We start from the raw sequence: 16,346 nt of genomic DNA on the forward strand, positions 1-16,346 counted from the left end.
AAAATAAAATAATTAGAAAGAATTTTAACAAAGAGACAGGTCAACAGTACAATCAACTCTCTAGCTCTCGGAGATGCTTACCAAACATGTCACCTAACAGTAGCACAATATACATTCTTTCCCAACGCGCATGACATATTCTCCAGAACAGACCTATGTAAGTCACACAGCAAGCTCCAACAAGCGTTAAAACACTGAAGTACCACAAAGCATCATCTTAAATGACATTGCTCTAGGTAAAAGTCAGCAATAGGAAAAATAAGGTAGGGGGAATCACACATGGAACTTGAGTAACACTTAATTTGATTAGTAAACAGAAGACAGTAAAAAATGAAATAAATTCTTGGAAACAAATGCGAGTGAAAATGCAGCATAGCGAACTCTTTGAGACGTAGTAAAAGCAGTGTTCGGAGGGCAATTGTAGCAATAAATGGACATATCAAAAGAGAAGACGATATCAAAATCAATACCCTCACCCAACATCTCCAACAATTAAACAGAGAACCAAGGGAGTGGGGGGAGGCCTACACTCACAAAACAACCACAACACAAACACTCATTGCCATCATGTAGAGTCAATGCATAGTAAGCCTTTAGTAGAGGACAAGGTCGAACTGGCCCTGTGGGTTGCTGTGCCTGTAACTGTTCACAGGGGAGAAAGCCTCATCTTTCACCTGAACAGCAGACTGGTCCTGGCTTCGAACTGCTGGCTTCAACCAGGGATGATAAAGATTTGAGCAAAGATAAATGAAACAGAAAAACAATAAAAGAATCAACAAGACTTTGAAATAGAAAAACTACTCGGAAATTTAACAAAGGCAAAGTAGGAGAAGATCCCAATAACACAAATAAGATGATGATGTCACAACAGGACCTACTGAAATAAAAACGGATAGTAACAGAATACTACAAAGAACGGTATTCCAACCAATTTGAAAGTGTAGGGGGAAAATATACAAATTTCTAGAAGCACACTCCCTATTCAAAGTCATATCATTTGAACTGGACAGAAAATTTGAACAGACCCTCCCCACTCCAACACACACACACACACACACACACACACACACAAGCCAATCAAATACCTCATTTAAAACATTCCTCACAACAACGACAAAAAGTCCTGGTCCAGATGGCCTCACTGGGAAATTCTAGCCAACATCCAGAGAAGAGCTGACACCAGTTCTCCACAAACTCTTCTAGAGGATAGAAAAGAACAAAGTAGCCTGGATTCACTCTACGAAGCCAGTGTAACCCTGATACAAACCAGCCAAAGGCATCACTAAAGACTAAAATGATTGACCAATAGCCCTCGTGAGCATTGACATCAAAATCCTCAACAAAATCCCAGCCAACAGAATCCAATGACATGACAAAAAGATAATACACCATGTAACCAAGTATAATTTATACCAAGTATATAAGGATGGTTCAACACTAGAAAAACAATGTCATTCACCACATAAATAAAACAAAGGGCGGGGAACAATCATATTAATCAGTGGGAAAAGTCATTTACCAGAATTGAATATTCATTCCTGATAAAAATATTCAACAAAATAGGAATAGAAGGGAATTCTTTGACATAATTAAGGGTTTACGTACAAAACAAATGGTCAATATTAGTATCTACAGAAAAAGACTGAAAGCATTCTTCTGGAGAATAGGAACCAAACAATTAGGCCCCTTATCACTACTATTATTCAATATTGTGCTGGAGGTCTTAGAAAGAGCTATCAGGCAGAAAAGATAAGTTAAAGTCATCCAAATTGGCCAAGAAGAAGTAAAATTATCTCTATTTGAATTTAATATGATCCTATACATTAAAAAATCCCAAAGGTTCAGCAAGAAAATTACTGGAACTAATTGAAAAATTAAGCAAAGTGGAAGGGTACAAGATAAACATACAAAACCAGCTGGGTTCCGTTACATTAACAAAGAGAACTCTGAAAATAAAATCAAGAAAACAATCCCACAGTTGCCACAAATGATGAAATACTTATGAATAAATCTAACCAGAGAAACAAAAGACCTATACAAAGAAAACAACAATGCTCTACTATAGGATACTTAAGAGAGATTTATATTAATGAAACAATAAACCATGCTGATGAATAGAAAGAATTAATATTGTGAAAATATCAATACTACCCCCAAATGATCTAGCGATACAATATGCAATCCCAATCCAGATTCCAACTTTATTTTTTAAAGAGATGGAAAAACGAATTATTAATTTTATATGGAAAGGAAAGAAACCCCAGATAAGCAAAGCAATACTAAAGCACAAAGTAGGCTTCACACTCCCAATCTAAAAATCTATTCTTGTACAGCCATAATAGTCGAAACAGCCTGGTAGGGTGCAGACACATAGACAAATGGAACAAAACTAAAAACCTAGAAGTAAATTCATCCTATAGATAGCTAATCTTTAACAAAGAGCCAACATCCATTTAGAGGGGACAGGTGTGTGTGTGTGTGTGTGTTGTCTCTTAAACAAATGGTGCTGCGGTACACAGGCACACTGTAAGTGGGACCCAACTTGACAGCACCACTTGTTTAAGAGACTACACAAATGTAGTCACAACAACAAGATGGGTTTCTAGTGGGAGCCCAAAGTCCATTCTGAGTCTCCACGTAGAATCAGGCTCCACTGAGCTCTTTCAGACCACTGACCAGCAGTGTAGCAAGCATCACCTTCAGGTAGCATGTGTTGGTCGGGACACCCCTCTACAACCCAGGGAGGTGCCAGCTCACCCTCAGGACCTCACTTGGGTGGGCACTTGATTTCAGAGTCATAAGTGACTGGCTTGTCCAAAGGTCTTGAACCAATCTTTCACAAGTTTTCTAAACGGTAATGGTTTACCTATCTCAATTGTGGTCCCTTTTCCACCTCTGTAGCCCTGCCTGTGACTAATGAGTCAATCTGCTGATGAATATGAGACAATATCCCCTTTTCGATGACCTCACCCTTCTCTGACCTGAATCTGCCAACTTGTGCAGCATTTTTCCCCAAGGCCATTTTCAAAGATCTGCCTCGGGGTGCTCCCAGTTTGAATATGAACAGTTAGAGCATGAAAAGTAAAGACCACAATATCCTTCAATTCACCTCAGACCCAAGTCACTAGAAGGAACCACGTTGGCCGATCAACTATTCCACTTGAGCCTGATTTCTCAACCAAGAGGTCTGTCTAGAGACTAATTGTAGAACACGGCTCACCAAATGGACCCCCATTTATGGGCAGAAGTGAGCTAGATGGAGGGCAAAGGAAGATGGGAAGGAGTCAAGATTCGGGAAGTCAGAAGAAATAAAGGACACAATGTCCTCCAATTTGGGGTGCAGCCACCCCGTGCTGCTGCTTCTCTTTGAAGACAAGAAAAGTCCCTCTCTAGGACCAGTGGTGTGACTGGGAGGGTACAGGGAGAGTGGGTTGGAAAGAGGGAACCGATTACAAGGATCTATATGTGACTTCCCTCGGGGACGGACAACAGAAAAGTGGGTGAAGGGAGATGTCAGACAAGGCAAGATATGATAAAATAATAATTTATGAATTATCAAGGGCTCACAAGGGAGGGGGGAGGGGGGAGCGGGGAGGGAGGGGAAAAATGAGGACCTGATGCCAGGGACTTAAGTGGAGAGCAAATGTTTTGAGAATGATGAAGGCAATGAATGTACAAATGCGCTTTACACAATTGATGTATGTATGGATTGTGATGAGTCGTATGAACCCCTAATAAAATGATTAAAAAAAAAAAAGAAAGTCCCTCTCTGTTTTGTTCACACCGTGTCTGCTTGATTTCAATCAGCTACTACAATCGAGCAAGGACCTTCAGGGTTAGCTGACAATATCACCAATCGTGATTTTGTGGCAACTTCCTTCGTTTTCCGCGGCTCATGTAAGTGGCCCAGTGACTGTCAATCCATGGACACCTCTATGCCTCATGCTGGTGATCTCCCACATCGAGGTGATTGTTTTTCTTCTATTTCATACAATAAATGGGTCTCTATAAATTATATTTGACTTTGGGGGGGTCTCTTTTTTTCCCTATAACTGATATTTTAACACCACTTTTTTCTTATTGATAAACCACAAATACTCAAAATCCATCAATCTTCCCCCCCTACACACACACCTCTACATTGGCATGAGAAGGAATATGTTAAAAAGTGCTTCTCTATATATTTTTTCTCATTGTTCATAGAAGTAGTCTCAAAGTACTAACTATTGTTAAGATTCATTTGGAAGATAAATCCCTCCGTGAACTTAAAATGGGAAACCCAATGCTTTGTTGGCTAATGAATATTGTTATACTCATAAACATGTTACACAAACATCTTTCATAGTTATACTCATAAACATGTTACACAAACATCTTTCATCTTTCATAGAAAATGCCCCGCATTTTCTCCCACTTCCACTTCCTGTTAATGTTTCCAGTTCAACCAGCGTCATGCGTCATGGAAATAATCATAATTTACAGGGATGCTAGCTCTCAGGCCGTAGGACTAGTTCACCTTTGACACCCTGGGAATAAGGGTGCCAAAGGCAAGTGAGAGTCATTTGAAAGACCAACGTGCTTTGTTTTTTCATACGCAAAACAGGAAATGACAAAATTCAGATAACAGACAATTGCCTTGAGACAGACCTCCCAAAACACCAAAAAAGTTTTTTTCTGTCAAATTCTTCTTGGGAAATCCTTGTTGCTGTTGTTGCTTTAATTTCCACTTCTAACAAAATAGCTTTTAAAACTGAAAATAGATGAACCAACAGCATTTCCTAGGGTGCTCCATCTGGTAACCCCCCTACTCTCCAGTCTGCATTTAACTGGAAAAATGCCTCAGCCTATGGCCTGTTGGAGAGGCCCCTGTCTTCTGAGATTGCAATAAATTGTCGCCTTGGGCTAAACTGCACACAGTAAGAAAATAAACGACAAGCAGTCATTACCAAAGTCAACGAGCTTAACTCCTCCTTCTGTTGTCAGAAGAATGTTATTCCCCTTGACATCCCGGTGGATGATTCTGTTGTTGTGCAAATGTTGAAGGCCCTGCATGGAGTCCCACCACCACCAAGCAACAAGAAAGAGAAAGGGGCACGTTTACACACGTATTCCCAAACAATTATTCTCCCATCCGCTGCACCTCCCTGCTGTTTTAACCCTTGCATATGAAAGAGGCTCTCCTCCATTGTGAATTTACAACGGAGAGCTCTGCTTGCTCTGCTGCCTAAACCAGCTGGATCCACGGGCTTACCATGAGGGCTCCGTACAAGATGTAGGAGATCATCACTTCATCCAACCGCTGGCCACAACTGAGCAGACTTTTGACAAGCTCGGTGACGGAACCTCCATTGCACAGCTGTGAGAGGAAATCGCAGGGAACACATACAAAAAGAAAAGAAAAAGCAATGAAGAAGAAAAGCTACTGATTGCTGACCAGATGCATTAAAGCAAATTTGCAGTTCACAAAACTGCAACTCAGAATAATTAGACTTCCGATTGCCATTGCACCGCCAAGTCTAGTTCTCTGTGTGTGCGTGCACATGTGTGTGTTCATTAGTCAAAGGGATAATGCATGTGTCAAAGTACATGCTGAAATAGATGACCTTTTTGCACGTCAGGTGGAATATAAAAGCATGAACCGTTACTTTGGAGTGAGAAAGGAGACGCATATAATCCATGAATGTGGGGGAGTACCTAGGGAGCAAAGTTACGAAACCATCTTAGACATAGCCAGGTAAATAGCTTGAGGAAATGTGTTGCTGGGGCTCAGGGCCATAGTCTTGGTGGACACCAAGGTCATTTGGCATAACATTGGTCACAAAGACCAGGCTCTATATCCTACTTTGGTGAGTAGTGGCTGGGGTCTTACAAGCCCTTGAGCAGCCGTATAATATGCGGCTATTATCGCTGCCCATCCAGAGAAAAGAGTGGTCATGGAAAGCTAAAGACATATGGAAACAATTAGTCCAATAAACGAATGGACCACAACCTGGAGACCAAGGAACTAGACGCTACCCAACTACTACCACCAACTGCTCTGAAAAGGATCGCATTAGAAGGGAGAAACAATGTGGAACAAACCTCAAAATGATAAAAGAAATCACACTTATTGGCTAAGTAGAGACTCGAGAGACCATCAAGACGATGACCCCGAGTCACCTTTCTGGTCTGGAACTGAACTTCCCGCCCCTTATGCAGCCCCCCCATCAGAACAACCAACTATTTATGGTCAAAAGGGTAGCATTTACACAAAGAAAAAGATCAAAGGGTTATGGACGAAGGCGGAATAAGCACAGGAAATACAGGGAGGAAGTAAGGAAGTACATTAAGAGAATTGAAAAGGATGATTTGAAATAAAATGTGTATAAATTGTTCAATAGAAAACTGATGATCTGCTCTCTAAACCTTCACCTAATTCACAATATAGAATCATAATGAGTTATTGGACATATTTTGCTCTTTATGAAAAATGTCTTTTAAATGTACATCCCAAATGTAAAAGAGAGCAGAAAATGAAGAGAAATGAAGTTATGATACATGCCACAACATAGATAAACTTTTAAAACATTATGCCTGATAGTAAGTCAGTTACAAAATGAGACCTCTCCTCACATTCTTCACAGGCCAAAGTCCCTTGCTCAGAATGAGAAACTTGAAGGTAGCTTAAGAGAAAACTCACTGACTCCTAGCAACTGTGTTAGTCTGGGTTGACTAGAGAAACAAATTCATAGACACTCATATGTGTATAAGAAAGAGCTTTCTATAAAGAGTAATTATACAGTACGAATACATCCCAGCCCAGTCCAGATCAAGTTCATAAGCCCAATATTAGCCCATATATATGATACCAATGCATAAATTCCTCTTCAGACTCATGCAAAACATGCAATGACGCTGAATGCAGGAAGATCACAGGCCAGTGGGTGGGAAGTCTTGTGGATCCAGTGGTAGTGGAAGCATCTCAGTGCTGGCAGGAGTCTTCACATGGCTCCTCCAGCTCTAAGGCTCGCATAACTCCATGTATCTTGTCAGCAGGAAGACGAAGCAGAGAGTATATCTGGCCTCCAGTGAGCTATTTCTCTCCTTCACGCTTCCAAATGAGATCATCAAGCTGTGATCTGATTGACAGGCTAGGCTCCACCCCTTCACAAGTTGACAGGAGATTATGTAACTGCCACAGCAACTCTATAGGGCAGGGTACAACTGGCCCTGTAAGTTTCTGAGGCTATAACTGTTTATGGGAATAGAAAGTCCCATCTTTCTCCCGAGAGCAGCTGATGGTTTTGAACTGCCAACTTGCCAACATCGAAGCCCAAGGCATCAACATGATACTGTGAAGGTTCCTGACTCTTTAAAACACACCCATTGGCAGCCATTTAATACCCCCGCCACTGCTGTTGCACTCACACAGCTGTTAATCCTAAAAGTGCAAATGTTTTCCTTGGTCTCTTATGCATATTTATAACCTCCTTGTTAGAAAATACATCAAAAGGAGGTAACCGGCTGTTCAGGGACCTGATCTGAGGTTTATGCTTCAGAGCCCCTTGCTGACATGCTCACAATAGAAAGTATCCTTCGCCTCTCTCACTTTGGTGTCTTCTCTACGGGGCCCAGAAGCTGCACTAGCTGGCCCCTCCTCATAGAGACCCTCTTATAGCTGAAAATTCATCACCAGCAACAAACTTCGGACAAATATTGTGGGTCCCTACTTATAATAAGCAAGTATATACACTCTGTACTGTTTATTAACAGTATATTAGAACTTAAATTCTTGCAGTAGGCTATGGATGACAGTGAAAAGCCAAATTCCATTTGCAGAATCCCACTTGGACTAAGCCTCCACTGAATTCCTTCTCAGGGGAAAAAAGAGGGCTTTCTCCTCCTGTGCAGAGTTTCCGTCTCAGAAACTCACAGGGGCAGTTCTACTCTGTCCTGTAGGGTCACTACGAGTCGGCATCGACTCGATGGCAGTGAGTTTTAATCTTTTGAAAGTAATGGCAGTGACTACTCGACAGCCAGCCCAGGGAGGGGTAGTCCCTTCCAGGGGTCCTGTGCGAGCACCCTAACCAGCAACTACTATTAGCAGACACGTGTCACCAAAAATTCTGAGGACTACCTGGTCACGAGTAATAAGTAATATCGCTGCACCCACGTGGGCAGGTGGTCCACGTTCCACAGAACAAACCTTGTCAGCCTTTCTAATACGCGGTTGTGTATATTCTTTCCCTGTCAGAGTGATGAATTGATCTGCCATCCGTTATGATGGTGTAATGATTTCCTCTGTTTCTCATCCTCTATTGTTAGCCGCAGGGCCATAGACACTTTGGGCACGATTATGGTCTCCCTCACTCAGATCATTTGTCTTTGTCTTGTCTTCATCCTGGAAAGGGATTGAAGCTGGGATCTTTTCCTCCCTAGAACACACAGGCATGAGAACTGAACCAGCAACTCTCCGTACAATTGCCATCGCGTGCAAGGTGTATAGGATCCAGTAGCGTTACATGTGCAGTTAATCTCATTCAGCTTCAGGCTTTCAACAGCTTTATACTCTTCTTTTTCTAAAATTAAAAATATTATAGGACTGTATCTCACACATCTGGTCTCTATGATATACTCTGTATTACTGTCTTTATGACAGGTGGTCTATGACTGAGCTTGAATACTATACTGGACCACTATCCTCTCTTGGCAAGTTAAAGGGAAATATTTGCTATATTACTCCACTACCTAAATTTAACCCTGGAAATCATTTTACAGGGGTGGGTTGCTACATGCAATAGTAAATGAAAAGTTCTTGAGTTATCTGAGCAGAATACACACATATATCCTGAAATTATAGACAGCATATTGCATATACATCTTGTGGCTTTTTTCTGGGGAGAAATTTCAGAGTTTTCATCATATTCTTGGAGGCAGCCTAACTTTCAAAAGGCAAAGGCCCTGCTTTAGAAGCAGTGCTCCGCGTGGCATTTTCTTTGATTTATAATTGGGGAAAGTTAACTAGTGAACAGCGGGTGGTTCTCGGGGATGTGGCTGCTTGAGTCAACTGGCTTTTCTTAAGCAAGGAAAGCCAAGGAAGACAACTGTTTATCTAGACAATTACGCACTGGGATGGATTCAACCCTACTTATGAGCATCTCCTAGCGGACGAAACCCTTACAGAGGAGGAGGGCCAGGGGCATCTGGAGGGATCTAGGCAGAAAGCACCATGTTGGCATCACAAGAACTTGGTGGCTACCTCGTAGTGGCTCAGAGGCCTCTGCCCTCACTGCCACAGGTTTACCTAAACCTCTACTTGTACCCAGATCCAGTTGTCTCCATGGGGAAGAAGAAGAGGAGACATTCTTTTGAAAAACGGAGTTGTTGCTGCTGCTGTTGTTAGGTACCATGAATTCGGTTCTGATCCATAGCGACCCTAAGCACAACCGAACGAACTACTGCTAGGCCGAGCCCACTGTTGCAGCCACTGTGTCAATCCATCTCATTGAGGGCCTTCCTCTTTCTCACTGGCCCCCACTTCACCCAGCCTGGTGCCCTGGTCACATCCTTGCCCTCAAGGAGCATGCCAGCTGCACATCTTCCGAGACGCATCTGTGGGTCCTTTTTGGCAGTCCCTGGTACTTTCAAGATTCTTCCCCAGCAACACAGTGCAAATGCATGGATTCATCTTCAGTCTTTCTTAGTCCAGGTCCGACTACACAGGCATGTGAGGCACTTGAAAACACCATGGGTTAGGTCAGGCACACCCCAGTCCCACAGTAATATCCTTGGCTTTCAGAACTGCACGAAGGTCTTGGTGCAGTAGATGTACCTAATGCAATCCATCATTTGATTTCTTGACTGCTGCTACCGGGAGCATTGTAGTGGATCCAAGCAAGCTGAAATCTTGGACAACTTCAATCTATTCTCCATTTATCATGAAACTACCTATCGATCTGGTTGGGAGTACTTGGGTCTTCTTTACATTGAGTTGTCATCCACACGGAAAGCTGCAACCCTTGCTTGATGTTCATCAGCAAGTGCTTTGAGTCCCCCTCACTTTTAGCAAGCAAGGTTGTGTCATCTGCATAGCTCAGGTTGCCGATGAGCCTTCCTCCAATCCGGATGCTCCATTCTTCTTCATGTAATCCAGTTTCTCTGAGGATTTGTTGTTTCTACTCACTGCCAAATTGGCTACAGCTCACGGTGACCCCGTGCCAACAGAACAAGGGGTGGCCCTGCCCGGAACCATCTGCCCAATCGTTGGTATGCTTGTGTCCATTCTGTGGCCACAGTGTATTCCCAGGGACTTCCAACATAGAGGGCTCACCTTCCAGCACTCGATGGAACAATATTCTGTGGTGATCCGCAATGCTTTCGCTGGCTAATTTTCAGAAATAGAATGCCCGACCTTTCCTCCTCATATTCTAGACACTCCATGGAAATACCAGCAACAGAGCCTCCAGCATCAAAACAACCCATATGCCTCTAGGGTACCACCAACCGACAGGCAGGTGGCAGAGAAACGGAGCCCAGTAACTGAGCTCTGAGCTATATTGTGAAAATGAGTTCCCAGCACTGGAATTTGCCCCTTCTCAGAGAAGTCACTGCATCGGACTAAATTCAGTTTAGGTCAAAATCTCTAGGCAGCTTAAAGGTCAAGAACAAAGCTCTGTTCTGTGATTAAAAATAAAGTTATTTCTTCGTTTGCAATAGTTTGTAACTGCCCCAATTTATTACTCATAACTCAATCCTAAATATGACGCAGCCCTTGTGCTCCAGAGACTCACAGCCCAGTGGGGGAACTTCTGTAAATAAGAGTATGTGAGCTGAAAGGAGGGGTATGCTTAAGGTAGCAGCTCGGGGAGACAGAAGATGGGAAGATGAACTACGCTACAGTTAAGGAGAAGAGTAGACGGCCTGGGAAATCTTCCTGTGGGACACAGCATTTGTAAGGAGTTGGAAGGAGAAATGGTTTTTGTGGGAGAAAGAGAAGTCATCCCAGGAAAAGAGCACCTTGTGAAAAGGCAGAGAACATGAAAGAATGAGGGGAACGCAGGGGGGATTGCGTGCCTGCGTGTGCGTGAACATGAGTGCAGGTGTGCGTGCGCACATTCTGCTACTGTTGGGACAAAGGGGATCAGGATCCCAGGTCTCCAAGGCAGAGAGATGGGCAGGCAAGGTGGGAATGGGAAATGACGTGTCCTGCTAAGGAATCTGGGCTTTATTATTTAATGTACACAGCATGAGTCAGAATAATATGATAGGGCATTAGAAGAAGGCCAGCCACTGGGAGTTTGGGGCAGGGGTTCTCAATGTCCACATTCACACGGTGGGAAGATGACTTCGGCAGAAGACTGGAGCGTGGTGAGCGGAGGACAACCGCAGGAACTAGGTACCTGTTGGCACAAGCCCAGCGAGCAGGGTCACGAGGCAGGAGGACGGAGCTCAGCCCAGAGATGGGGGCCGGGGGAGGTGGGTGGGGGCAGGGGCTCTTAGGAGCCCAGGAGCCCAGGTGGTGTCATGAGTTACACCATGGGCTAACTGAAAGGTCAGCAGTTCAAAACCACCAGTCTCTCTGTGGGATAAAGATGAGGCTCTCTACTCCTGTAAAGATTTACAGTTTTGGAAACCCACCGGGGCAGTTCTACTCTGCCCTATAGGTTCTCCATGAGCCAGAATCGACTCAGTGGCAGGGAGTTTGAGTTTTTATGAGATTGGACACGACTGACCGGCTACGGAAGGTAAGGAAGAGCCACAGCCTTGGCGTAAGGTGAGAATGAGGGGAGAGCGGTGTAGTCCTCTGATCCTGCAGCGCAAAGGCACGGACCAGAACGCACGCCCGGCCTTCATGAGAACCGCTCCTCCGCCCGGCTCCCGGGACAGGAGGCACACGCATGATTGAATTCTAAGTGTGCTATTAAAATGCTACCGAGATAAAATTTAAATTAAATGCTGGGTGATGATCCAACATAACTCATCCCTGGCACTGTCCCCTGGAACCTCATTTTCTCTCTCGCCTGTCCTACTTTACCTGTAGCCACTTTTGCAACTGGGGCATATTCAGCAAAATATATATATATAAGGCCAAGATATGAACTTTCTTCCAGAATGTGAAAAGGAACTTAAGAGGAGCCATTCTGTCAGCAGGCTCGAACTCAGCTGTGGGTTTAAAAACAACAAAAGGGTCTTACTCAGCAGGGCTTTTGTTCACTAAATGTTGGCGTTTAAGAGCCTGGAGTCACAGCAACAAGCAATTAATTAAACTGCTCCAGGCACCTCTGGAGGAAGCCAGCCCTGAAGCTGAGAAGTCCACCAGCAGGGCCTCTAAAGGGCAGCCCCTGGGATGGAGAGAAAGGACACCGAGTCCTTGGTTCTAAAAGAAAACAGCAGAAGGAAAGCAGGGACCCACCCAGAAGGGCTTCGCCAAAGTAATCGTCCAGGGAGATGGGAAGACCATGGGAAGACATGGGAATAACAGGGAATTATACTTAAATGCACCCAATCAAACAATCCCCTGGCAGCTGTAACAAGGGCACCAATTCCCCCCACCCCTTGCGGGCTGGCACAGGCTGCCCCTCCTTCCGCCCCCTCTGCCAGCAGCCAGATTCAAACACAGAGGTGTGTCTCTGAGCGTGCGGGCCCTCCCTACACCCCCAGCATCCGGGAAATGTGGCAGCTGGATGCACCCAGAATATAAGGAGCAGTTTGCTCCAAACCAAGAAAAATGGAAAAGTCATTTTGATCCGCGTCTTTTTTTTCTTTTTTCAAGACCAGGTTGAGTATTGATCCGATCCCAGGGTGTGCATTTGCTACGGTGGTCATAATTTCAAGCAATAAAATGCCCCACACGCCATCCATTTTCCTACCCCTTCTTTCAGAATGGCCAGTGCCACAATCTCCAGACTTCTGTTCTAGTCTAAAGCTCTTCTTTGAAGCCTGCATATTGCTTTGACCTCGAGCGTGACCTCCAGTTTAAAGGAACGTCTTTTTCGGTTTGGTCTCTGGCTCTTGGCACCTCCATGGGCATCCGAGTTAGAACTGGGCTCCAGGGGGTTTCCAAGGGCTGTTTTTCTTTTTTTCAGAAGCTGATCAGCAGGCACCTCTGGGTAGACTCAAATCCAGTCCCTGCAATGGTGCAAGCAGTTGACGTGCTTAGCTGAGAGCCCAAAGGTTGGGGTTTGAGTCCCTCGTGCATAGCGCTGAAAACTATAGAGCACTATTTTACTCGAATGCACAAGAGTTGGGGCTGCCTAACAGTACACTGGTTTTAGGGAAGGCCACTGACTTGCACCCAGAAGAAGGCAAAAGCATGCCACTTGAAACAGGGTGGTGAGATGCCCACAGGACCGGTGGCCAGTCATCACCAAATCCCAACCCCTCATCAGAGTGTAGTCCACTGCATAACCACTGTGCCACCAGGGCATCGCACTACTCAGTAGCAATTCTCTGTTTTGCTGATTTTGTCTAGTACACGTTTGTACGCTGCAGCTCTGCGCCAATTCGAAGCTCTTCCCTTCTCCACCGCCACGTGTTTCCTTCTGTGCCTTCCCAACCATCCCTGCCAGTGCTCCACGCTCCAAGGTTTTCCGATCTACCTCTGGTCAGTCGAAAGTCAAGTTACAGTCAGTCCATCAGAGTCCTGAGAAGATACTGGTTTGTTATTTAGACAAACTTAATTCAACCGAGTTCACCCCGGTGAAAACAGCGTGATGTATAACACTGGGAATGACACTTGATCTGTGGCTGGGCTTTCTAGAACATTAAATAAAAGGAAAAGCTGGACAGAGGTGTCTTTCTTGGCTCTGGCTCTACTACACACGAGGGGGCTTGGCAAAATCCCACTGCGCTTCAATTCCATTTTCCACAAACATTTTGAAGCCCCTTAGATACTAAGATCTCTGACAGGTAAAAATCCGATTTTCTTTTAAAAAAAATCATTTTATTGTGGGCTTGTACGATTCTTATCACAATCCATACGTCAGTCCATTGTGTCAAGCACATTTGTATATTTGTTGCCCTCATCATTCTCAAAACATTTTCTTTCTACTTGAACCCTTGGTGTTAGATCCTCATTTTTCCCCTCCCTCCCTGCTCCCCCTTCCCTCCCTCCTTTAGTCTTTTAAAGTTAATTCTTTTACCCGGTTTAAAATGTTAAGGAGCTGAGTTTGGGTGTGGAAACTTAAAACTTCACTTGCTGCTATCTTCAATCATTTCCTTGAAGGGAACACTTGATTCATGCTGAAATGAACCATCACCACCAGTCTAAGGCCTTACGTGGAAAGGAATTAGAATATGTAGCTGATACCTTACACACATAGTAGGATGGTTTTTTCTAAGTAGTAAGTTTTTCTTCCAGTTCCAATTTCTTTTCAAATTTCCTTTAGGCAAGAGATCATAGGACGTAAGGATTTTTTTTAATTTACTATTTCTGTAGAACCAAACATCACCACAAATGTTCCAGCATGTTCGTGTGTCTGAATGTTTTTTCTGCCCATCCTGCAATACAGTAGCTGCCTATCATGAAAGAGTGCTTTTGTTTACCTTCTGTTAACAACTAGTAATGAATTCCCAAAATGACATTTTTATTTGCTCCTGTTTTCAGAGTCGTGGAGATTTGTGGAGGGCGTTAATAACATTTGTCTGGCCCCTAGACCTGCTTAGGGGAATGACCTCGCACTGGACCTTGCATCCCATGCGCACGAGAAGAACGAAACAACATAAATTCCATCTCAGTCTTCTGGGTGAGGAGAACAATATTCAACAGATCATAATTGTATTGGCTAAGTCCCTACCACACTCCTGAACCAGCAAGGTGGTCAGCTGCTGGGTAGCCCATCTGTCGTCATTAAGCTGTGTGTGTGTGTGTGTTTGTGTGTGTGTGTGTGTGTGTGTGTGTAAGCACACAATCTGGAACTACCAGTCTCCCAGCTACAGACCTACATCTGTGTGCCAGTGACCAGACAGTGTGTGTGTGTGTGTGTAAGCATACAATCGGGAACTATCAGTCTGTTGGGAGCCGGTGGCCATTAAGGCCTTAGCCTCAGCCAAGGAGCTGAACTTGGCTGCTTCCTGATTGTTAAGTGTTGTCTTTCATTTGCTAAATCTGTAGGGACTGGCCCTGCCTAAATTCCTGCCTCTGAGTTCCTAGCTACGTGCTCTGTAGCACGGGCAGTTGTAAAGTTGACCTTTTCACCCATTGGTTAATAATGCCAGGCGCTCATTGGAGCTTCTTTAATGTACATGTTGGATTGGATGTTGTGTCGCACACCTTATTAAAATATGCACCTCCCAGTTCACCCTTTTTCCCCCCCCCCTTTTTTTATACCCCAGCTTTGCCCAAATAAATGAGTTTGATCAGAGTTTTGTCTTGCTCCACGTTTCCGTGTCTTTTCTCCATCCAGGTTCGTCTTTCCCTGCAGGGCCTTGCTCGTGTGTCCCGCAGGCCGGGACGCAACACCAGTCTCCCAGCTACAGACCTACATCTGTGTGCCAGTGACCAGACAAATAGCATCGCAAATAGCAGCACATGATGGTAGAAAACTCCTGAAGCACAATTTCACCTCTTGCTCTGCCAGGCAACAGGCAACCTGCCGCATCCCCTCTCTGAGCATCTGTTCCTCAAATGAACAATAAAGGGATAAACCTTTATGGCATTGAGGGTCTTTCCAGTGCCAAGCCCAGGAAGCCCTGTGCTTCTGGATGAAGCAACAACTGCTGGAGGCCTGGCCACACCCTGACCAACCGGAAGCCTGCTTAGACTGCCCATTCTGGAAACCGAGGCTAAGGGATTCTGACTCCCCATACCACCACCACCTGTGGCATGAGCCAAGCAGCATGCACCAGTCATAAATGCCAGCATCTTGTGTTGCTGCAGAATGAATAATTCAGTGTCTCAGGGCAGCCTCTCGTCCGCCCATGGTTACCCCGAGAAGGCGAGAGACAGCTGGCAGGGGAGCATTTGCACACAGTTCCGGGCTCTCTCATCTTTCAGGCCCATATGCAGCCTTCCTGGCTGCCCTGGCCCATATGCTTGAGGGACTGGCATCCAGTCCCCTCTCATCAGGAAGAACTTTAGCCAGGTGGTTACAGGGAAGAGCAGCCTACCTGCCTGTCAGGTGGCACCAGAGCAGAGCACCCTGGTTAGGCCCTGGGAAATCCCGAAAGGATGGGTTCTTTGTGTGTGAATGCAGAATCTTCTCTGAGTTAGCGTGAGGGGAGGCAGGGATGAGCCGGAAAGAAGCGTTCTGGGTCACTGTGCTTCAATTCTTAAATTGCAATGAAGTTAAAACATGGAGATCTTACAGAGTCAAAGAAGAATAGAATTAGAGGCTCCAGGTGGCCATGTGAGTTACACATCAGGCTGC

General features: G+C 44.7%; 1 protein-coding gene across 2 annotated transcripts in view; it reads right to left on the reverse strand.

Annotated features, from left to right (window-relative positions):
* LOC101639637 (myosin-IIIb) overlaps positions 1 to 16,346 on the reverse strand; it is a 315,696-nt gene that overhangs the window by 268,928 nt on the left and 30,422 nt on the right. For both annotated transcript variants that reach the window (XM_045299040.1, XM_045299044.1), the window contains exons 4-5: positions 5,252 to 5,356; positions 4,947 to 5,046 (exon numbers count right to left, since the gene is read on the reverse strand). In XM_045299040.1, the coding sequence (XP_045154975.1) occupies positions 4,947 to 5,046; positions 5,252 to 5,356 (205 nt within the window). The remainder of the gene's footprint in view (positions 1 to 4,946; positions 5,047 to 5,251; positions 5,357 to 16,346) is intronic.

The sequence above is a fragment of the Echinops telfairi genome, unplaced genomic scaffold, assembly GCF_000313985.2.
Source record: "Echinops telfairi isolate 266 unplaced genomic scaffold, ASM31398v2 ScPeMD7_4;HRSCAF=17, whole genome shotgun sequence".
Taxonomy (NCBI): domain Eukaryota; kingdom Metazoa; phylum Chordata; class Mammalia; order Afrosoricida; family Tenrecidae; genus Echinops; species Echinops telfairi.